The 25,621-nt window shown below is 42.2% G+C and overlaps 1 protein-coding gene across 1 annotated transcript in view; it reads left to right on the plus strand.

The window, feature by feature from the left end:
• The window catches only part of pcdh15b (protocadherin-related 15b), an 831,732-nt gene that overhangs the window by 500,239 nt on the left and 305,872 nt on the right, over positions 1-25,621 (plus strand). Inside the window, exon 20 of the mRNA XM_059948101.1 lies at positions 15,905-16,210. Within this exon, the coding sequence (XP_059804084.1) occupies positions 15,905-16,210 (306 nt within the window). The remainder of the gene's footprint in view (positions 1-15,904; positions 16,211-25,621) is intronic.

The raw sequence follows: 25,621 nt of genomic DNA on the forward strand, positions 1-25,621 counted from the left end.
CCGGGGCAAATGGAACCGAACGCACGTGGCCTCCTCCCATCGGCTTCCGCTATTACAGGATCGCTAGTGTTTCTTCTGGTACATCTGAGCGGCTGTTCCCATAGACCCTCTTTTATCCTGACTCACAGGGTCTCGGATGTCAATCAGGTTGGGGGTGATGCAATCCCTCCCTCAACCAGCCCACTTTGCCTGAGGGCTTCCACATAGCACAGTATTGTAATACACAAGTCCGTCTCCAAGAGACAATGGTCATTTCCCATAGTTTTATATCGCCGGGGGGGGGGGGGTGTCAAGACGTTCCGCATGTCTCTCTTTCATTTCCTGGGTCTCCTGACCCAAATCAATAGCGATCCTGCGATTCTCAAAAAGGAGGGGGCTGCAGGCGTAACACCCGCTTTCTTCAGCACGTTTTCACCAGCGGTGAAAACGAAGTAGTACAGAGTCTTACAGGATTTTAGAATCTAACCCAATACAAAAGCTTTTCCTTTTCACTACAGAGTAATACAGTTATACATTCAATTCAGCATCTAAACAGTTAACAATTACAGTGTCACTTCCTTTAATATCTTAACATCTTGTACCTTACTAAAGTCTTGTAGCATCAGACTTCAATTTAATAACCACCTATTTTTATTTCTTTCCTTCAGCAAACAAAAACTAAGGAGTTGTGATCTTAGCTTATGTGTATCTACAAAATTTCATACAAATACTAATCTTTCTGTTGCTTTCAAACTTAACAGGCAGGCTTCTATGGGGTTGTCTTTATTATTCACATGCTTTGTCGAAATCCCGTAAAACCGGCTTTTGCTATTTAAAAATGGCGTCCCCATTAACCCTCGCCTCTTTTCCGGTTAATCCCCACGTGGGGAGCTTGGGTACCCTGGCGAAATAGGCTTTTGCCCGCCTCTTTCACAGGAGTTATTTTATCAACACCGTGTCCCAAACTTAGACCATCTTCTGAATTTCCACCCAATTCTTTAATTTTACACAGGTTGCTAGCCCTCTCTTCAGGACCCTTCAGGCTATTCGTTTTCAGTTCAAACTCTTTGTTCAAGCAGCATTTCAAATTCTGCCTTTTCACACCACACTCTGGAATAACAATAGCATGCCCCCCCCCCCCCGTCATCTTCCAACTCAATCTGTAAGCAATCCGCAGGCTTTAAATTTTCTTCATTCGATTTGGGAACTACATATTTCCCGTTTTCTTCAATAATAATATTCATCTCCCCATTTTTGATCTCTGCATTAACTTTTAACACACCTTTGAGCACAAACACCTGGGAACTCTCACTTCCCACTATTACCAGGGTTAACCCTTTCTTCACTGAATCAAGTCTATCTGACCCACAAGGACGGCCTTCCTTTTCAACTGAATCAAATACCTCAGATTTTTTCTGAGCTCCATTACTAGGTTCAGTACCACGTGCATCCACATCTTGGACACACTCAAACAGGGCATTTGCCTCTTCCAGGCTTTCAATACCCATACCCGGTCCAAATTCTAAATTCCCCTGGTCCTCCCAGCTACTCTCTGGGCAACTCCCTTCCGGAGTAAACTCAACCCCGTGGGCTGAAACAACCTCATCTGCCAGCCCAGCAGACTTCGTCAAGGTAAGGGCACCCTTTTCATCTAGGACTGCCCTCATTTCATTATCGGGAACACCTCTAGCATTTTCAACTTCTTCAAACAGTTCTGCCAAACCAGACAGATCATCCATCTCCAACCCTGGACCTTTTAACAGCTCTATCTGTTTCTCATCTTTATCTTCTGCCTCTAGAACTCTTCTCCTCACCAAGGGCAGGTCTACCTCCTCTCCCTTACCCTCTTTCACTTTACTACTCTTCGTTTTACCACCCTCGAAACTCTCGTGGTACAGGGTCGGTAAAAACGTCTCGGCCAAATCGAAACTGGCCGGATTTAAACTGATCCCTTTCTCAGCTGCCTTTCTCGACATGCTGCGAGTGATCGCGCATGCGGGATAGATCTTGGAATCTAGGGGCGGGGCCGCAACACTCACTGGCCAGCTTGTCAGTGTCATGGCTGACCAGACCTTCCCACTGGCTAAATCGTTACCAAGAAGGACGTCCGTGTTAGTTCTCGGGGAATCGGATTGCACCCCTATTTCAACTGGACCAGAGACTAGCTCATAATTCATAATGACCCTATGTAAGGGCACCATTTCCGTCCCTTTGCTTATTCCTTTCACAACTACCATTCCCGTCTTGCGACCAAAATCTAGTACCTTACTGCTGATCAACGATAGCTCAGCCCCCGTATCTCTCCAGGTCCGTACTGGAACTGGTGTGTCTCCCTCCCTCACAGACACGGTTCCGTTTGACAAACAAGTCTCAGACCCTTCTCATACTCTGTCTACCCGGGGCTCTCTTGTCGATTTACTGATTACCATGGCACATCTGATAGGGACTGCTGCTTTCCCTTTTCCTGTCTCTTTCCTCGGAGCAAAGCACCTAGATGCAATATGCCCCCCCTTTCCACAATTAAAACAGGTCAAGCCCGGAAATCTCTGGCCATCTGGCCTTTCCCCCTCAACCTTACCACTAGCTCCCGGCGGGACCTCTGCCTCAGCCGGCGGGCTTTCTCAATCATTCCCATGGTCTCTCTGGGAACTTTTATTCAAGGAAAACTTTGTCTTGTGGGTTAGGGCATATTCATCTGCGAACCTATCAAATTCTGAGATGGACTTATTCGGCTTCTCATTCAAATACATCCGGATATCCTCTGAAACACAACCTTTAAATTCCTCAATCAGAATTAACTCCCTGAGACGCCAATAATCCTCCTCCACTATCTCTGCTGTGCACCAACGGCCCAAGAGCACACCCTTCTCATAGGCAAACTCGGTATACGTCTGATTCCACCCTTTCTTTAAAGTTCTGAACTTTTGTCTATACGCTTCAGGTACTTGCTCATAACTCCGGAGAATGGCCGCCTTTACTTTGTCATAACTCTCCTCCTTTTCCTCCTCCATGGCCAACGCCGTATATGCCCGCTGTGCCTTCCCTTTTAACACTCTTTGTAACAGCACCACCCACTGATCTCTGGGCCACTTCTGATTCACCGCCACCCTTTCAAAAAGCAAGAAATAACTATCAACATCCGTCTCCTCGAACGGAGGTACTAACCTCAACTCTCGACTAACATTAAACCACTCCTCGCGGTCTGATCCTTGATCTCTTCGCCCTTGCCTTAACTTCTCCATCTTGAAGTCATGTTTCCTTTGTTTCTCTGCCTCCCCATACTCTCTCTCCTTCTCAGCTCTCTCTCTCTTTCTCAGCTGCTTCCAGCTGTTTCAAATGAATTTCATGCTCTCTTTGTTTCTCACTCTCAGCTCTTTCCTGCTCCCTTTTCACCTCCAACTCCTTTAGCTGGAGCGCATGCTCCCTCTCTCTCTCGGCTCTTTCATTCTCCTTCTCAGCTGTTTTACCTTAATTGCATGTTCCAACCTTAATTTCTCCAACTCTAACTGAGCCATTCCACTAGCTGGTACCTTTTCAGGAATATTTTCCAATACCTCAGCTGCAAGCACATTCTTCCCAATATAATACTGAGTTATTGCCCTTCGCACCTCCCGCTTTTTCATTGACAACCTCACCTCTGCGAGGTTTAACCCCTTTGCCAAATTTATCAAGTCTGATTTGGTGGCCGCCTCTAGCGCCTCCAGAGTCGGGTTTTCTATAAATTCACCCACGTCCATCTTTGCTGGATTCCCATCTGGCTACCCGCGTAACCAGATCCAAGTTTGGACTTACAATCCCGATTCACTGGCCCTCCAATTTGGTATCAAATCCGGAGACGAGAATCCCAAGTTGTTACGAACCCCGTAACTGGGTCACTTACCAGCAAAGATAGAGAGGTCTGTTGAAGTCTGATGGTACTATTTTAACAGTATTTATTGATAAAAATACACAAAAGAATATCAATGCAAACATACAGATAATATACGTCGTCAATACTAAATCTAAAAGCGTGGGTATAATAATAATCAATAAGGGGTTTAGGGGTTAACGTATTGTCCGATGGAAATATAAACGTCACTGTTAGTTCGTTCAAGCTGCAGCGTTTTGGTTTGAGAGAAAGACGGGTTAAAACTTGCCCAGTCCTTTTATGATGTCAACCCTTTGAGAGTCGTTGGGAGTTGGTTTCCCCGTTGTTAGCTAAAAGCTGTTCTTCCGTGGTAAAAGCCACTGGTTCCGGGGCAAATGGAACCGAATGCACATGGCCTCCTCCCACCGGCTTCCGCTATTATGGGATCGCTAGCGTTTCTTCTGGTGCATCTGAGCGGCTGTTCCCACAGACCCTCTTTTATCCTGACCCACAGGGTCTCAGATGTCAATCAGGTTGGTGGTGATGCAATCCCTCCCTCAACCAGCCCACTTTGTCTGAGGGCTTCCACGTAGCACAGTATTGTAATACACAAGTCCGTCTCCAAGAGACAATGGCCGTTTCCCGTAGCTTTATATCGCCGGGGGGGGGGAGGGGGGGGTCAAGACATTCCGCACGTCTCTCTCTCATTTCCTGGGTCTCCTGACCCAAATCAATAGCGATCCTGCGATTCTCAAAAAGGAGGGGGCTGCAGGCGTAACAGGTCTATATAACCACATCTGGAGAAAGGTCATTTGGCAAGGATGTACTTGCTATGCATACCAAACCCATCACTTAATTCTTGATGATGTGATTTATTGGTTTAAATTTGTGTAAGGATGATTCCCAGGTCAACAGAAAAAGTTAACTGAAAATGCTGGAAATGCTCAGTAGGTCAGGCAGCATCTGTGGGTAGAGAAGAGATTAAAGTTTCAGGTGTAGGATTTTTTCATTAGAACTGTTTAATGAATCTTCTGGGTATTACATGGAATCTTCCTAAGGTGTGGTTGTTGATACACCAATTTTCTTTAAAGACATGATGGCGTAATGACACAGCTGGTAAAGCCAGTCCGTATGGAGTCTGCATGTTCTTTTTGTGATCACTAGGTGCTTCAATTTGATCCAATATTCTAAAGACATGAGGCTAAGTAGATTAACTGGACATTGTAAATTGTCCATAGTGTGTAGATGAGTCGTAGTATCAGGGGATTAATGGGAATATAGGGATAACAAATGGAACTAGTGTAGATGGGTGCTGGATAGTCAACATGGACTTGATGGGCTGAAGTGCCTGATTTTTTGCTGTATGACTTTATATGTCTTTATTGTAAATGAGAACCATTGCTATTGTCCATCTACTTCATTAAATTCCATTGGCAGCTGGTGAATCACAAATCTCTGGCAGATGACTATGGTCTCTAGGTTAGGATCCAGCAGATTGCTTAGAGCCTGCCATGTTGAGACTGGTCATGATTTGGACAAGCATGTGGAGGTGACAAGTCCTTCAACCCATCCACAGTTAGTACTTTTGACAAATGACTCTTGTGTTTAGAGTAATAGAGTCACAGAAAAGTACAACACAGAAACATGCCCTTCAGCCCATCTGATCCACACCTAACCATTTAAACTGCCCTCTCCCATCATAATTTTGTATACCTCTATCGTCTCCTCTAAATCTACGTTCCAATGAATAAAATCCTAACCAACTCCATATCCCCTTAAAGCTCAGGTCCTTAAGACTCGGCAAGATAGTTGTAAAATTTCTCTGTATTTTTTCAACCTTATTTACATTCTTCCTGCTGGTGTTTGACACATTCACTTTGTCTCACTGACAGCATTTACAGACCAATACACTGCTCCCATGGTAACTTGCTCATAGAATCCCAAAACTGTGCTGTGTCTATATGGTCTGGTGTTGCCGCATTTAATTGCCTTTGATGCCTGGAGACACAAAAAGTGACCAAAATAAAATCTCGAGATTCTTATACACATCTTGGTATTATGTTCTAAAGGAACTGACATTGCTCTCTAAGTATGAGGGATTTGGTAGATGCTGGAAATCCATCATTCTGATTAAGAAACTTGGTCTGAAAAATCAATTGTTTATTTCTCTCCATAGATGCTGCCTGACTTGTGAGTTTCTCTAGCATTTTTGTGTGAAATGCTCCTCTATCTGTCCCTGCTACTTATCTCCTCCCTCCACAAAACCCCTCTCCAACTCTTAACACTCTTCCTCCACTTGTCTCTGCTTTTAGACAATGGCTGAATCACCATAATGACCAGATTGTGGAGCACACAATAAACTGCAGCCCTCTTTGAGACTATCACAGGATACCTGAAGCTCAGTGCAATCAGTGAAATTTCAACACTTGCTAGCCTTGAAGAGCCAAGGATAGCCCATGCTTCCCAAGAGTGAGTTCTCAGTGTGGTGGTACCGTGGACTGACAGATAATGACTGAGTCAGCAAGCTCTAAAATTTAGTGTCAGCCATGAAAAGTTTAACTACATGGTTGTTAATGTTCAATGACCTGAACTACATGAATGTTCTGTGACTGTTGGTCTGCAAGGCAAGTCTACAGTTTGTAAATGTATAAACTTCCTACAAGGTCGTGGTCCCTATATATCGACATGCACACTCCATCTGAAGGTCTTTGCTCAGAAAGGTTGTGTAGGACCTATGGCTCTGTAACTCTTTCCCAATATTAGCAATGAGAAGAGGAGTATGAGCTTATTGGGTGGGGAGGATCCTTGATGCTTTTGTGTGGTAGCATTTGTGTAGATGTGCTCAATAGCATTGATTTGAGCTATATCCGCTACTTTTTGTAGGCTTTTCTGTTCTTGGGCATTGGTGTTTCCATACCACGTCGTGGTGCTTTCCACTGTGCATCCATAGAAGTTTGTTGAAGTTTTAGATGACATGCTGAATCTGTGCAAGCTTCTAAGAAAGTAGAGGCACTGCTGTACTTTCTTTGAAATGAGAATTCTGTGCAGTTCCTCTGATATGATAATGCCCCTCTCCAACACCGATCCCCTAATGAGTACTGGATTATGGACCCCTGACTTCTTCCTTCTGTAGTCAAGAATCAGCTCTTTGGTTTTGCTGATGTTGAATGAAAAGTTGTGTAGCACCACTCATCCAGATTTTCAATCACCCTTCCCAATATAGAAAAGCAAACAATACCACCCCCATCCTTTACTAAAGCATCTACGCATTGATAATCAAATATCATTATCCAGTAATGAGATCTTCATGATACCTTTTGTATTCGTGGTTGTTTGACCAAGGCTCCAACTTCAAAGGGATGCTAGGTATGGAATACAGGAGTCTAGAACCTGAAATATTTCAGCAGTGGAGACATCCATTACCTGTGTGGCCGAGTTGAAGCTGGTCTGATCCTCGATTATTCAGTGGGTGAAATTGAAAACTCAGTGGCAGAGATCAGAGGATCTTGAGGTCTGTTCAGTGGTGAGGGGCCTTTTCATGAATAAAATGGCAGGGGATGGGACAGGAGAGCAGGTGAGAGTGAATGGATTGGATGGTGAGTGGAGGAGCTTAAATTTTTCTTCATTGAGCCCTTTTTGATCCAGGATCAGAATGTGACTACTGTTCTACTCCACTAAGTTCAAAACAATATTGTCAGATATGTATTTGAAAAGGATCAAATTTAAGTTCAAATTTAATTGTTATTCAACCACACAGATATCACAGAAACATGTACACAACTGAACAAACCGTGTTCCTCCAGGGACACTATGCAAAACATAGTACATACAGTCGTACACAGCACATATCATCAGCTCCCTACAAAACAAACATCCTGACAGTCACTTCATAAATGCTGGAGGTTTCAATCATGTTAATCTGCAGGACGTTATACACAAACTCCACCAACACATCACCATATCCACTAGGGGAACAAACAGAGTGGACTATGTTTATACAAACAGAGGCTATTCCATTCTCTCACCTTGTCCACTCGGACCACAGCTCCATAATGTTAATCCCAGCATACTGACCACTGAAGCTGGAGAAACCAGTCGAGAACAAGGTGACAAGGCAATCTCTCTACTTCAGGACTAAAGAGGTCCAAAGAGTCGGCCACAAATGGAGAAGATGCAGACTTTGAGGAATAGTCCTCATCTGTCACTGACTTTGTAGATGATGTTCGTACCTCATTAATGGTCATCTCACAGCCCGACCAGAAGCCCTAGCTGAACCCAGAGGTGTGCTCCCTACTAAAACCTTGGGACGTTGCTGCCATTATCCCTGTATGAAAGAATTTTACACTAACAGCTACCACTCAGTGGCACTGATGCTAATCATCATGATATGCTGGACTTCCTAACCAACAGACCTCCCTCCCCATTAGTCTCAACGTGGCTGCCCCACAGAGCTTTGTGCTGAGCCCACTGCTGTTCACTCTGCTCAGACATGACTGCACGGCCAAACACCTGAGTGATCACATGGTCAAGTTCATCGATGCCACAACAGTGAATCGAATGGAATTCAATTGTCTTTACAACACACTTCATATACGTGAGGAGTAAAAATCTTTATATTATGTCTCCATCTAAATGTGCAATTTCTCATAATTTATAATATATATTATGTACAACAGGATAGTCAATAAAACAGAAATACAGTTGATGAAGTTAAATGAAATACAGTTAGATGAAGGCATTCAGAATAATATCAGCAAGTTTGCTGATGATACTAAACTGGGTGGCAGTGTGACATGTGATGAGGATGTTAGGAGAATTCAGGGTGACTTGGATAGGCTGGGTGAGTGGGCAGATACTTGGCAGATGACGTTTAATGTGAATAAGTGTGAGGTTATCCACTTTGGGAGTAAGAACAGGCAGGCAGATTATTATCTGAACGGTGTAGAGTTAGGTAAGGGAGTAATACAAAAAGATCTACGAGTCCTTGTTCATCAGTCACTGAAGGTGAAAGAGCAAGTGCAGCAGGCAGTGAAGAAGGCTAATGGAATTTTGGCCTTTATTACAAAGGGAATTGAGTACAAGAGCAAGGAAATCCTTTTGCATTTGTACAGGGCCCTGGTGAGACCACACCTGGAGTATTGTGTACAGTTTTGGTCTCCAGTGTTAAGGAAGGACATCCTGGCTGTGGAGGAAGTGCAGCGTAGATTCACAAGGTTAATTCCTGGGATGTCCAGACTGTATTACACAGAGAGATTAGAGAGGCTGGGCTTGTACACATTGGAATTAAGGAGATTGAGAGGGGATCTGATTGCAACATGTAAGATTATTAAGGGATTAGTTAAGATAGAGGCAGGAAATATGTTCCTGATGCTGGGAGAGTCCCGTACCAGAGGGCATGGTTTGAGAATAAGGGGTAGGTCATTTAGGACAGAGTTAAGGAAAAACTTCTTCTCCCAGAGAGTTGTGGGGTCTGGAATGCACTGCCTCAGAAGGTAGTGGAGGCCAATTCTCTGGATGCTTTCAAGAAGGAGCTAGATAGGCATCTTATGGATAGGGGAATCAAGGGATATGGGGGCAAGGCAGGAACTGGGTATTGATAGTATATGATCAGCCATGATCTCAGAATGGTGGTGCAGGCTCGAAGGGCTGAGTGGTCTACTTCTGCATCTATTGTCTACTATCTATTGTTTATTATAGTGTCAGCATGAATTAAGCAGTCTGATGGCCTGGTAGAAGAAGTTGTCCCAGAGCCTATTGGTCCTGGCTTTTATGCTGAGGTATTGTTTCTCAGATACTAGCAGCTGGAACAGTTTGTGGTTGGGGTAACTTTGGTCCCCAATGATCCTTCAAGCCCTTTTTATGCATCTGTCTTTGTCAATTTCCTGAATAGTGGGAATTTCATATCTACAGATGCACTGGGCTGCCCGCACCACTCTCTACAGAGTCCTGCGATTGAGAGAAGTACAGTTCCCATACCAGGCAGAGATGCAGCCAGACAGGATTCTCTCAATTGTGCCCCTATAGAAGGTTCTTAGGATTTGGGGTCCATATCAAACTTCTTCAACTGTCTAAGGTGAAACAGAAGCTGTTATGCTCTTTGACCACACAGCTGGTATGTACAGACCATGTGAGATCTTCGGTAAAGTTTATGCTGACGAATTTAAAGCTTTTCGCCCCAGATCCATCATGCTGACGAATTTAAAGCTTTTCGCCCCAGATCCATTGACGTCAACAGGGGCTAGCCTGTCTCCATTCCTCCTGTAGTCCACAACCATCTCCTTTGTGTTTGTGACATTGAGGGAGAGGTTGTTTTCTTGACACCACTGTGTCAGGGTGATGACTTCTTCTCTGTAGGCTGCCTCATTATCATTTGAGATTGGGCCAATCAGTGTAATGTCATCAGCAAATTTAATTAGCTGATTGGAGCTGTGGGTGGAGACACTGTCATGGGTATACAGAGTGTAAAGGGGGGGGGGCTTAGTACACAACCCTGAGAGGCAGAAGTGAGGGAGCCCACTTTTATCACCTGCCGACAATCTGACAGGAAGTCCAGAATCCAGCTATACAAGGCAGGGTGAATGCCAAGGTCTCTGAGCTTCTTGTCCGGATGGAATTATGGTGTTGAATATTGAACTGTAGTCAAAGAACAGTATTCTAATACAAACATCCCTCTTCTCCAGGTGTGTAAGGACGGTGTGTAGAGCTGTGGCTATTGCATCATTTGATGATCAGTTGTGCCGGTAGGCGAATTGTAGAGGGTCCAGTGTAGGTGGTAGCAAGCTACAGATGTAGTCCTTGACCAGCCTCTCAAAGCATTAGCCTATTATTGAAGTGAGTGCAACAGGGCACCAGTTGTTTAGACATGTTTCCTTGGTCTTTTTAGGTACCAGAACAATGGTTGTTTTGAAGCAGGAAGGCACTCTGTACTGGGAGAGGGAGAGATTAAAAATGTCTGTAAATACACCTGCCACTGGTGGTACCTATCACCAACAGTGATTACCGAGAGTAGGTAGAAAACCTTAGGGCCTGGTGCCGGGCAAGTAATGGTTATCAACTTCAGAAGAACTCACACCACTCACATCCCTCTTTATATCAGTGGCGCAGCAGTGAGAACTGCAAGTTGTTTCAAATTCCTAGGAGTGCACATCTTGCACAGCCTCTCATAGTTCCAGCATACACTCTACACAATCAGGAAAGTTCACCAATGCCTCTACTTTTTGAGGAGGCTGAAGACAACCGGACTATGATCCATACTGACATCATTCTTCAGCTGCGCAATAGAGAGCATCCTAACAAGCTCCATCACTGCCATAGTATGAAAACTGCACTGCGGCAGACAGAAAGACTCTACAACAAGTAGTCAAAATTGCCCAAAGCATCACTGGCACCAGCTTACCCACCATCAATGACATATATACAGAAAGATGTTGGAAAAGGACCAGTAACATCATGAAGGATCCCACCCACCCTGCTCATGGACTGTTTGTCCCACTCCTATCTGGAATGAGGCTACATACCATCCTCGCCAGGACCACGAGACTCAAAAACATCTACTTTCCCCAAGCAATAAGACTGGTCAAACACTCCACACCCCCAACCACCACTAAGTACAGACATTCCTGTGCTTCGTGACACTTTATGGCCATACAATCTGTCTAAATAATTTATGTATTTACATTTGTTATGTTTTTAAAAAAAATACTATTGTGTTCTTTATTCCAGCAGCAGCACAGTTCGAGGCACTGAGGCACAATACAGCTTTTCAGCCCACAATGTTACGCCGAGATTTTAACCCACCCTAAGATTAATCTAACCCTCCTTCCCATGTAGGCTTCCATTTTTCTTTCATCCATGGGCCCATCTGAGAGTTTCTTAAATGCTCCTAATTTATCTGCTTCTACCACCACCCTTGGCAGGATGTTAAATCCTTTGTGTAAAGAAATTGCCTATGATGTCCCCTGTATTCTTTCCTCCAGTCACCTTAAAATTATGATGCCTTGTATTAGGCATTTCTGATTTCCCACTCAATCTATCCCTCTTATCATCTTGTTCACCTCTATCAAGTCACCTCTCCTCCTGCTTCATTCCAAAGAGAAACGCTCCACCTTGCTCAACTTACTTTCATAATCCATGCAGCATCTTGGTAAATCTCCTCTGAATTCTCTAATGCTTCCACAGCCTTCCTATAATGAAGTGACTGGAACCAAACACAATATTCCAATGTGGTCTAAACAGTTTTATGGACCTGCAACGTTTCTCATGAATCTTGAACTCAGTCCTCAGACCCATGAAGGTAAACACACTTTACACCTTTTTAACCACCTCATCAACTGGTGCAGCAACTTTTCCTCTGTTACAATAGCCACAAAACATTTTAAAAAACCTCTACAATGCGATAAAAGATTCTAGATTAGCCTTATTTGTAACGTGTACATTGAAACATACAGTGAAATGCATCATCTTTTGCATTCTTTTCTTGTACTGCTTCGGATCCAGAGCAATAATTATTTCATTCTCCTTTGCACTTGTGTACTTGAAATGACATTAAGCAATCTCAATATAGTAACAATAGCATATACAGTCAAAAAAAGCTATTAGCACTAGTTCTTGAGTGGCATGGTCTGAAGGTTGAAATTGACTCCAGCTCTCTCCTTTGGATGCTCCACTCTGCAAACAAGTTGCAGCATACCAAGAGTACTGAAGTAGGTTGTTGGCCCAATTCCCTGGATTGGGCCTTTATACACATCCTTCTGAATGAGAAGGTTGCCATGTACTGAAGGATATCTGACAAAGTCAAAGGAAATTTATTATCCAAGTACGCATATATCACCATATGCTACCTTGCAGGCAGTTATAGGAAAATAAAGAAATTCAATACAATTTATGAAAAACTACACATGAAGACTGACAAACAACCTATCTGCAAAAGAAAACAAAACTGTGCAAATGCAATAATGAATAAATAAATAATGCTGAAAACATGGGTTGCAGTGTCCTTCAATGTGAGTCCGTAGGTTGTGGAATCAGTTCAGAGTTAAGGTGAGTGAAGCTGTTCACACCGGTTCAGGGGATGATGGTTGAAGGGTAATAACAATTCAAAGGTGGTTCCTGATGTGGTAAAGGAAGCAGTAAGTTTTCTAGGCAATCTGAGCAGTAAGTCTTGGCCTGGGCATTGACTAACACCCTCCTGCTTCTTTTCTCCGGAATGCTGTGAAGCCATAGTCTTCTGCATTACTGTCTTCAGATGAAGTACTCAGTCTCCTTAGCTGCTCCTCTGAGCATTGGGCAGAGCCCCTGTATTTAGTTGCATCTTCTCCATTGTTGACAGCACAATTCATATTCAAGTTTTGTATCCAAGATCCTTATTTGTCACAAGGAATATATTACTATCCACTGCTTCAAGGTCATTTAGTTGCCATATGTGTAGGCTGAACTTGCCCATTTGTGTCATATCAAATTAGATCTGGAGTAGGAAGACCAGCCTCTGATGCAGAAATAACTATTGATCTCAGACAGTGAGTGGAATCGTCAATATTCCCAAGGGTCGCAGAGCTTTCTCTCTCACACACCTGACTTTCAATTGGTGGAAAGGATCTGTGAATTCAGGAGCAGAGGTACTCTCCACATGAAATCTAGCATTTGTTCTGATTAAGTTTCTGGTTGGTGATGCAGGCTCCCATCACCCCCATCCCACCCCTACCTTGGAACTTCATTGTGCAGCACCTGGCGATGTCTAATGCCATTGAAAATGAAGGATAGATGGTTAGGCACTGTCTTGTTGGATAAAGTCCTTGTTTAACACTTTTGTGACACGAATGTCACTTGCTATTTATCACTTACCATATTATAAAGGTTATGGCTGCTCTATTTGCTAATTTCTTGCAAGTGCAATTGAATATTGTGCATTTACCAGAGATCATCCTTATTTTTAGCCTTATAATTCAAGGAAGGTCATTAAGAAGCAAATGTGCAAAACTATGGTAAAATGGTATATGCATTTTAGACTTTTATTCTGTCTTCTGCAAGCTGAGCTTTAATAAATTTCTGTGTAATAGCTGATCGTTACCCCTAAGGCATGTCTTGAATAATAACTCTTCAAGCAGTGAGAGATTATTCAGAGGACTGTGAATTCTCCTTGTCTTTTGGTATTCCACACACACTGTGCTATCACCTGAATTGATTTTCCAGTTTGGGAAATTATAGATTTCTTGAGCCAGAAATATTGTAATCAACATGCAGATATGGTATCAGGAATAAGCTTCTTGCACTACATTCACTCTCATGAATATTAAACAAAATATAAAGAAAATTATTTCTGATAGCGACTGCAACAATGTGATTTTACAATCAATATCTGTCAACCTAGATCAAATTACCACAGGCTTGAAAATTTTACCTAAATTAATGGGCATCATTTCTCTTTCAAAGTCGTGCATGGAAAGTAGAACATTGTTTTCTAATATTGCTGAAGTCATAATGGAGCCTGCAAATTACTTCTAACCTAATGGAAATGGCCTTATTTTCTTGAGAGGAATAAAAGTTGCAGTCATGTCATATGTCCATGTTCAGAGTCTTTCAGTTGATTAGGTTATAAATACAAAGCTGCAGCTTTGAAGATTTAATTTTGGGAAATCTGCCCTTGGTGTCCGAGAGTAAGAGGATACTTAATTGAAATGTCAAAATCCAGTAGGGGTCTTCACAGAGTGAATATGGAAGAGGATAATTCCTGTTGTGGGAAAGCTAAAACTACAAAGTTACGGTTCAAAAATATGGAGTCAAGTCAAGTGGAATTTATTGTGATGAGCACAATTACAGTGAGGTACAGGTATAATGAAAAATCTGCTTCCAACTGCATAACAGGCATTTGACAACACATAAAACATACTGTAAATCAAATATATTATACTGTCAGTGAAGCAAACAAACTGTACTGAACAAGGTATTTGTGGGGGGGAGGGGAAGCAGACGTCTATGATAGTGTACCGGGAGGTTCACAGTGTTCCATTGCAAAGGCAGGATTAGGGCTGTGTAGGCTGATTCAAGAACCTCATGGTTGTAGGACAGAAGCTATTCCTGAAGCTAGGTCTGTGGTACTTAAGATTTCTGTACCTCCTGCCCAGTCTTAGTTTAGAAAGAAATAAGGGGTATTTTCATTCTCTTAAAAAATATTTGGAACTCCTTTCCTGAAAGTGTGAGGTGAATATTTTTAAGGCAAACACAAGTGGATTTTTGAAATTCAGGGGGTGAAAGATCAATGTGGGTAGGAGGTAGGAGTTAAGGTTACTGTGATGTCAGTCACAATCTTATTCAAAGTTGATCACTTTATGATTAAGTCTATCCTCATGTGGCAGTGTTCCATCAGACTATATATTATATTCTAATGGCTGTGTTACTGCCTTCAGCCACTGACTGAGCATGAGAAATTATTGAGGATGGCTTTACATGGCTGCATTTTGTGAGATCACAACTTTGAGATGAAGAAAAAACATCATTCTGTTTTAAAAATGTTTTAGCTGTTTTCTTAACTGTTTTGGATTGATAATGTGAATAAGAACAAGAATTAAGAATGCTGTATCAAGTAAGAGGAGATAAGTTTTTCTGGAGCACCTTTTCTTTTTGTTAATTATTTAGATCTATTTTAATGTGGTTTGTACATCACCGAGTGCCATGTTAACAGGCTGCACAAATGGCTTTGCCTTCTATCAGTGGCTGAGAAACTTAGGATCCTAACGCCCGCCTCCCCCTGCCCCCCTTGTCCTCTGCACCACGCTGCCAAACCCCAGAGTGTGGAAGCTCAATATGGTCACATCTAGCCGAGGTAAGAGTGGATGGATGCAACAGATCGGCCTAGCCTGGACGTATGTTGTTCAATGTTAAAAAAAAAGTTTTCAAAGTTTAAAGCAAGTTTATTATCAAACTACATATATGTCACAAATACTACCTTGAGATTTATTTACTTTCAGGCATTTACAGAAAAATAAAAAATACAATAAGTAAATAAATACATACATAAATGCATTCAACAATGCGACAGGATCTGCATGTCATATTAAAATAATTATGTTTCTTCTTCCTCAGGCCACTGATCCAGATGCAGGTATTAATGGGCAGATTCACTACAGTTTGGGAAACTTCGATAACCTTTTCAGAATAACGTCAAACGGTAGCATTTACACAATGACGTCACTGGACCGAGAGACCAAAGATAGGTATGACCTGCTTGTGCAAGCTTCAGATGGAGCTCAGAATCCTCGCCGCTCGACCTTGACTGTCCCGATCAGAGTCCTTGATGTTGATGACAACAGTCCTGTTTTCTCACAATCCACCTACATTGTGTCTGTGCCAGAGAACAATGAAGCTGGAATGGTCATTCTGCAGTTACAGGTAAGCTAAACCAAATTGGTGCACGGCATGAATTCACAGCATTTATAGCCTTGTAAATGTTTCTACAGGGAAAGCATATGCTGGGACAACTATTATATTCATTGGAAAGAGATTTGTAATCAATGTCTTCTGACCAATCTCAAATGAACATCATGGCAAATAGAGAAGACGTAGTTACCAAGAAGAATTTTGGACCCCATTCTATTGACTCATGCTCTGACTGCAATCATGCCCCTTCTTCAGATCCAATAGACTTGCTCCTTTCCAGACATTTACTGTGACTTTTTAAAAAAATATATTCTGGAAACCTAACCACAAACCAATCTCTATTCACCTCAAACCTAATCTGTTCCATTCCCCGTAATAATACCAATGCCAGTCACTTGATTCCAAAGTCAGTTCTAGTTTCTGTTTAAATTTTACTTGAAGTCATTCTTGAACGTGATCTATATTTGATTTATGTTTCTTTGTCGTTATATGTTATCTCTCTGAAATTTAAAGGAATATTTACTAGAATTTGCAGTCAGTGGAAGAACATATTTTTATTTTGCACATGTTTAGCTTAAAGCCTAGTCTCTTGTACGCTTCAATGGTGCAATAATGAGCTTTGCCTCCAAGTGTGTACTTATATAAAACGTGCCTGTAGCAGATGAATGAGTGACAGGGTTGGGGTGTTGGGATGACTGGAGTCCTGGAGTTGAAGTAACTAAAGTCATCCCAACCACCTACACCCATTTGTTCTGTAGATTAGCTTCACTGCAGAGGATGGTGGTTAGAGTTGAAATGCAGTATTGTGGCAAAAAATGCTGAGAAAATCATTGAAAAAATTATACTCTCTTGTTTGACACCAGATTGCACGGGAATTGAGTCACTTGTGGCCAACCAGATGTAAGAGGGATTCTCCATGGTCCTTTCAATTTATGAAGTATGTCTTGTCTAAGATCAAAGTAGGCTATATTGCATTTGATGGTTAATGCTGCTTCCTGCATTTCTCTTAGTTTGGTGGAATGTTAAGTCAAGATTATGGTCATATAAATCAGATTCAGAATTAGTTCTGATGAAGGGTCTCTGCCTGAAATGTCGACTGCTTACTCTTTTCTATAGATGCTGCCTGGCCTGCTGAGTTCCGCCAGCATTTTGTGTGTGCTGCTTGGATTTCCAGCACCTGCAGTTTTTCCCTTGTTTATGTTCAGCATTAGATTTATCACTGATATATGACATGAAATCTGTTCTTTTGTAGTAGCAGTGTAGTGCAAAAACAAAAATCTGTAAAGTACTGAAAAAACAGGTTGTGTTTCCAACTGTTCTGTCAGAGAATTGGACCACCTATAGCCAACATGTTAAAGCTCTGGAGAGACTGTCTCCAAAACATCTTCTGAATTAATTTTCAAGATAAGCAAAGCAATGTCAGCATCTTCTCCCAACATCACATCCTTAAATTGTTGAGGATCTAATTACTCCTACTCATTGCTACATCATCCACAGATACTGATACTGATGTTAGACAACCAAAACAGGGGCTGTATTTCAAATTCTGTCAGTGCAAGTCATGCTGAAAGGACTGAGAAAATGCTTCAAGGATGCTTTCAAATTCTTCAGGGAAAATCCTCAGTTCCTTGTTGAAATCCACATAAAATGTGGAGAGCTGGAGAAATGTTAGCCATGGTAGCGGCTAGTGTGGTACCATTATAGCTCGGGGCATTGGACATCAAAGTTCAATCCCAACGTACACTGTAAGGAGTTTGTTGGTCCTCCCTATGGAATGCATTGGTTTCCCCTGCATGCTCCAGTTTCCCACCAAAGTCCAAAGATGCACCGATTAGTCAGTTAATTGAACATTGTAAATTGTCCTATGATTAGGCTAGGGTTAAATCGGGGGGCGCTAGCTGCCCAGCTCGAAGGGTCTATTCCGTGCTTTATCTCTAAATAAATAAATAAACAAACAAACAGGTAGATAGATAAATATTTTTTTTAAATGGGTTGCCTTTGGACACATATTTAGCAGAGATGGGAGTGCACTGTCTTTTAAACTCACTGTCCCCCTACTCTGCCCACGGCAGAGTCTTCGTGTCCCACAGTAGCTTTTTTTTTGCTCTCTCAGAACCCACATAATGAGAATGAAAATAAGTTTCCCTGATCTCACGGGACTGTAAGGAGGCAAAATTTATAAAGCACTTTCCACATTGAACGTATTACTCATTGGAAGACCACAGTCTGCTTACAGGAATAACATCTCACCGACAATCAGCATAGGCACACCTCAAGGATGTGTGATTTGCTCACTGCTCTACTCTCTCTACATTCATGACTGTGTGGTTAGACACAAATCAAATGCCATCTATAAATTCACCTGTGACACAAATATTATTGGCAAAACCACAGATAATGACAAGCAGACACACAGGAGTTAGATAGGTTGACTGGTAGAGTAGTGTTGCAACAACACCAACAACTCATCGTCAGTAAGACCAAGGAATTGATTGTGAACTTCAGGAAGGGAAAGTCTGGCAAATATCCAGCAATCCGCATCAAGGGATTAGCAGTGGAAAAGGGTGAACAGCTTCAAGTTCTTTGGCATCAATGTCTCAGAGGATCTATCCTAGGCCCAATAATGCAATTATGAAGAAGACGTGCCAGCAATTATACTTCATTAGGAGTCTGAGGAGATTTAGCTTGTCACCAAAGACTTGTAAGTTTCTATAGATGTACCATGGAGAGTATTCTGCTTAGTTACATTATCATCTCCATTAAGACCATAAGACATAGGAGCAGAATTAGGCCATATGGCCCATCAAGTCTGCTCCACCATTCAATCATGGCTGATGCTTTTTTCCCTGTCCTCAGCTCCACTCCCTGGCCTCTTCCTGTAACCTTTGATGCCATGTCCAATCAGAGTCCTATAAATTTCTGCTTTAAATACACCAACAACATGGCCTGCACAGCTGCCTGTAGTAACAAATTCCACAAATTCGCAACTCTCTGGCTAAAGAATTTTTTCTGTGTCTTTGTTTTAAATGGACACCCCTGTATCCTGAGGCTGTACCCTCATGTCGTAGATGCCCTCGCCATAGAAAATATCCTTTCCACATCTACTCTGTCTAGGCCTTTCAGCATTCATCTTTCTAAATTCCAGTGAGTTCAGACCCAGAGCCATCAAACAGTCCTCATATGTTAACCCTTTCATTCCCGGAATCATCCTTGTGAACCTCCTCTGAACCCTCTCTAATGCCAACACATCTTTTCTTCGATGAGGAGCCCAAAACTCTCCACAGTACTCAAGCTGAGACTTAACTTGTGCTTTATAAAGCCTCATCATCACATCTTTGCCTTTCTATTCTAGACCTCTTGAAATAAATGCTCACATTGCTTTGCCTTCCTCATCACCAATTCAACCTGAAAGTTAACCTTTAGGGTGTTTTGCACAAGGACTCCCAAGTCCCTTTACATCTCAGAGTTTTGGATTTTCTCCCCATTTAGAAAATAGTCTGCATATTTATTTCTGCTGCCGAAGTGCAGGAGCATACATTTTCCAACATTGTTGTTCATTTGCCACTTTCTGCTAATCTGTCTAAGTCCTTCAAGATTTTCCCTTAAGGAAGCCATGCTCCTTTGTCCTATCTTGCCCTGTGTCACCAAGTACTCCGTACCTCATCCTTAACAATTGTCTCCAACATCTACCACAGAGGTCAGGCAAATTGGTCTGTAATTCCCTTTCTGCTGTCTTCCTTTCTGAAAGAGTGCCGTGACATTTGCAATTTTCCAGTCCTCTGGCACCTGCTAGAGTCCAGTGATATTTGAAAGATCATTACTAATGTCTCCACAATCTGTACCGCTACTTCTTTCAGAACCCTAGGTGCAGTTCATCTGGTCCGGGTGGCTTAGGTACCTTTAGATCTTTAAGCTTTTTCAGCTTCTTCTCCCTTGCAATAGTAACTGCACTCATTTATTTTCCCTCGCACCCTTCAACATCTGGCACACTGCGAATGTCTTCCACAGTGAAGACTGATGCAAGACACTCATTTAGTTCATCTGCCATCTCCTTGTCCCGCATTATTATTTCTCCGGTCTCATTTTCTAGAGGTTCTATATCCATTCTCGACTCCCTTTTATTTTTGATATACTTGAGGAAGCTTTTACTATCCACGTTTATATTGTTTGCTAGCTTTCTTTCCTTTTTCATCTTTTCCCTCCAAATGATTATTTCAGATGTTCTCTCTAGGTTTTTAAAAGCTTCCCAGTCCTCTATCTTTCCACTAAATTTTACTTTGTTGTATGCCTTCTCCTTTGCATTTACATTGGCTTTCACTTTCCTTGTCAGCCACGGTTGTACTATTTTGCCACTTGAGTATTTCTTTGTTTTTGGAATACATCTGTCCTGCACCTTCCTCATTTTTCCCAGAAACTTGTGCCATTTCTGCTCTGCTGTCATCACTGCCAGCATCTCCTTCCAATTTACTTTGGCCAACTCTTCGCTCAAACCATTACTCCACTGAAATACTGCTAAGTCAGACTTTACTTTCTCCCTATCAAATTCCAAGTTGAACTCAAATACATTGTGATCACTGTCTCCTCAGGGTTCTTCTACCTTAAGCTCAATCATCAGCTCCAGTTCGTTACATAGCACCCAATCAAGCATAGCTGATCCCCTAGTAGGCTCAATGAAAAACTGCTCTAAAAGCCATTTCATAGGCACTCAACAAACTCACTGCCTTGAGATTCCTTACCAACCTGATTTTCCCAAATGACCTGGATGTTAAAGTCTCCCATGGCTATCATAACATTGCCATTGTGATATGCCTTTTCTATTTCCCATTGTAATCTGTGGTCCACATCCCAGGTACTGTTGAGAGGCCTGTATATAACTGCCATCAGGGTCCTTTTGCCCTTGCAGTTTCCTAATTCAACCCACAAGAATTCAATATCTTCCAATCCTCTGTCACATCTTTCTACCGATTTGATGACATCCTTTGCCAATGTAGCCATGTCACTCCCTTTCCCTACCTTCCTGTCCCTCCATTACACTGTGTAACCTTGGACGTTCCGCAGTGGACAGTGGCATTTCATATTGGTGGATCAAAAGAGGCTGCAGAGGGTTGTAGACTCAGGCAATAGCCTTGCCATCATTGAGAACATCTTGAAAAGGAAATGCCTTAAGAACACGTCACCCATCATGAAGTACCCTCACTATTCCAAATATGCCCTCTTCTCATTACTACCATCGGGAGCAGGTACAAGAACCTGAGGACGCACACTTAACGTTTTAGGAACAACTTCTTCCCATCCACCATCAGATTTCTGAATAGTTAATGAAGCCATGAACACTATCTCACTATTTTGCTCTCTTTTTCCACCATTTATTTATTTTTTACATACTCTTATTATAACTTAAATTATTTACATGTATTGAACTGTAGTATTGCCACAAAGCAACAGGTTTCATGACATGTCAGTAATAATAAACCTGATTCTGATTAGAGTTCTGATTCTAAAAAGCCTTGTGGTCCTGGTTTTGAAGTATTATTTGTTTTGTACACCATATCACTCCTCTCAGTACTCTGTCAGTACTGCAATTATCGACCAAGAGTCCATGGTAGATCTGCATCAGAACTTTTGAACTGAGTGTGACTCCCAGTTCACACAAATAGCATGTCAGTAGTTTTGATTTATAACTTTAATGTTTTAGACTTAATAGAAGCGTCTTGGGTTTCAACTCTCCTGGTGTGCAGCTAAATGCAACCTAAGCACAGAACAGTGCAGATATTGCTTTGAACTGTGGTCACTGTGTACATCATTGAACGATGAATGGAAGCACAAGAGTGAGTGACAGATCTGTTGTGGTGATGTTATTTAAGAGGAATATTGAAGTGTGGCAGCATAGAAACCTTTGTGTTTCAGTGATCTTTAGTGCCACCTAAGCAGAATTAGCTAACGTGTGTTTTGTTGAATATCTTATTTCACAGTTCACACCTTCAGCTATTTCAACAGCTCATTGGAGCTTTAGGATTATGTACTTAAGTCTGCAGTCTGAGACTCAGAACATAAATGTTATCAAACAGGCAAATATCCAAGCAACCCAGACTCTCCTTGGCCTAGTCTGGGTTTAATTTTATGCCAGGCAGGGAGATTGAAGTAAGTATAGTGTGAAACACATACTGCAGCAAAGATGATCATCATGAAGAACAGAGATTCAGATATTTAGAACAATTGCAGAACTGTTAAGTGTAATGTATGAATCTATTTCTTTTAGTGCAATAACTTTCCTTAGCACTATGTATGGATTGTTGTCAATGCATGCATATTGACGTGTTGTCTGCACATGCACATTGATCTGTTGGCAACACATGTGCATTCCTTTTCCTCTCTCTCTCTCTCTCTCTCTCTCTCATTGCAATATGAATGCACCAGTTAAAGCCACCTCCCATTTGCATGTTTTTATTTACTTGGTATGTTGTGCACAGACACAACAAATTGGTGACGTGCAAACCTGTATGTCAGAAAGTATCACAAACTGCACCGACTGTTCAGGGACGAGACAGAGAGAGAGAGAGAGAGAGAATGAGAATGAATACATAGCCAGCAGATCAATACACATGTGTACACTACAGTCCGTACATAGTGCTAAGGGGAGTTATTGCTCTAAAAGAAATAGATCTACACATTACAACAGATGTGTCTGGTGTAAAACTGAAAATGGAAGTGGACACAAGATCAGCTTTTGTTTATAATTCCTGAGGTTAACTACAATAGACTATTTTCTAAACTACCGTTAGAGAAGACCTCAGTGTTGCTAAAGACCCACACTGGCGAGAAACTGTCTCCCAAAGGCAAACTGAAAGGAATTGTGGCATATGTGGCATCAACAGGCAACTGCAGCCAAGATGGTAGCACTGACAAGAGACTGACACAGCTGCTTAAAGCTAATAAAAAAGTGTTTGATAAGAGGATTGGTAAACTCAAAGGCATGAAGGCCAAAATTGAATTGAATGAAGTAGCAACACCAAGATTCCATAAAGCACGTCCAGTGTCTTACACACTACGTCCTAAAGTGGATGCTAAACTTCAGAGCTTGGAGGCATCTGGAATTCTCTCCAAGGTTGAGTGGAGTGATGGGCCATACCCATTGTCCCAGTGATCAAGAAAGGGAAGGCTGGAGCCATTCATATAAGTGGGGAATTTAAGGTGAGCAGCAACCCAGTGCTGTACACTGTGTAGTATCCCCTGCCACAAATAGAAGACATTTTTGCATCTTTGCCAGACAGGGAGAGGTTTTCAAAGATTGACTTGTCACAAGCTTATCTGCAAATGGAGAGTGAGGAGTCAAGCAGAAAGTTCCTCACAATCAACACTCACAAGGGACTGTCCCAGTATAATTGTCTCATCGTTGGCATCGCATTTGCTCCAGCAATTTGGCAAAGAGCAATATACCAAGTGCTCCAAGATATCCCAGGAACACAGTGTTACCTTGAAGGCATAATCATGACTGGCAAGAATGATGAAGAGCAGCTTCAGAACTTTGGTAAAGTGCTTACCAGGCTGATTGAGTACGGTCTGTGTGCAAAGAGAGAGAAATGTGAGTTTTTCAAGAATGAAATCTCATATTGTGGACATGTCATTGACAAGCATGGCTTACATAGGTCACAAGAGAAAACTGAAGAGTGCTACAGGCACCCAAACCAGAAAATACGTCATAACTCAGGTCATAATTGGGCCTTGTAAACTACCACCAGCGGTTTCTCTCAAACATTGCTACAGTGCTGCATCCATTGAATGCACTGTAGCAGACAGGAGCAAAGTGGGAATGGTCAGAAAGAAGTGAATAAGCACTTGAGGAAACAAAGAGGCTAATAACATCCGATGAACCGCTCACCCATTATAATCCATCCCTGCCCATCAGACTGGCGTGTGATGCATCCCTTTAAGGCATTGGGGGCTATTTTGTCACACATCATGAAAGATGGATTTGAACGCTCGATTTCATTTGCATCAAGATTACCGATGAGCGAAGAATGCAACCATGCTCAGATCAACTGAGAGGCCCTTAGTCTGCTATGGGGAATAAAGAAGTTCCCTCGCTACCTGTACAGACAAAGGTATACACTAGAGACAGATCACCAGCCCCTTGTGTCCATTTTCAATCCCAGGAAGGGAATTCCACTGATGGCTGCTACCCGATAACAATGTTGGGCACTATTCTGAGGAGCCCACACTTAGGACATAGAGGTCAAGAGTACTAAACAACATAGTATTGTTGATGGCTTGTCATGTCTTCCATTGTTTGCAACTAAAGAAGAAAAGTCTTCATGCTGTGACCCAGCAGAAGTATTCCACACTGTATCGGTGGGCCAGTTTACGGTCACAAATTCTGAAATACAAAGGGAAGCAATGAATGACCCGACATTGTCAAAAGTCTATGAAATCACCATGCAAGGATGGCCAGCTCATGGTAACCCTGTGTCAAGAATTCTCAATGGGTATGTCATAGAATGCTGATGTGTAGATCTCGTATTGTTGTTCCATCTAAACTGCATACCAGAGTGTTAGAGAATCTACATGAAGGACACATGGGTGCAGTCAAGATGGATTGAAAACTTGGCCAAAAGCCGTTTGAGATGCTAAGAAGTTCAAAATGCACCCCCACAGGCACTATTACACCCATGGGAGTGGCCGTCTTCACCACGGCAAAGAGCACATGTTGACTTTGCTGTGCCATTCATCGATTCAATGTTTCTGATTGCTGTAGATGCTCATTTGAAGTGCCAGGAGGTTATACCAACGAAGTCAATCACCTCAGCAAAGACGGTCTCCACATTTCTATCATTGCCAGAAACGGCTTTAGAGAACAACTGAGAGTGACAACAGACCACAATATATGCCAGAAGAATTCTGACTGTGAAGAAAAATGGCATCAAGCATTTCAAGTCAGCTCCTCACCATCCAGCAATAAATAGGTTAGCCGATAGGTTTCTCTAAACCTTCAAGAAGTCCATTAAAGCTATGGACAAGGAGGACAGTTCTCTACAGCACAACGTGGACAACTTCCTTTTTGTGTATTGGAACTCTGTTCATGCAATGACAAATCAAACACCTGCAATACTGTTCATGAGCAGGAATCTGAGATCTCACATGGACCTCCTGAAACCAGATCTACGGAGGGAAGTGCAGAATAAACAGTTCTGCCAGTTGCCATGTGAAGTGGCAAGGAGCTTCAAGATTGGCCTGGAAATCCTAGCGTGGAATTACAAAGAGGACAGATGGACACCTGGTAGGATAGCTACAAGAATTGGACTACTGATGTACTGAGTGGATGTTGAAGATCATACATGAAGAAGTCGTGTGGAACAGATACTGGATGCGAAGAACACACCTGAGCCAACTGCATCCAACAAGATGGGCACATTACAGCCACCGGAC

Source organism: Hypanus sabinus, chromosome 22 (genome assembly GCF_030144855.1).
Source record: "Hypanus sabinus isolate sHypSab1 chromosome 22, sHypSab1.hap1, whole genome shotgun sequence".
NCBI classification, from domain to species: domain Eukaryota; kingdom Metazoa; phylum Chordata; class Chondrichthyes; order Myliobatiformes; family Dasyatidae; genus Hypanus; species Hypanus sabinus.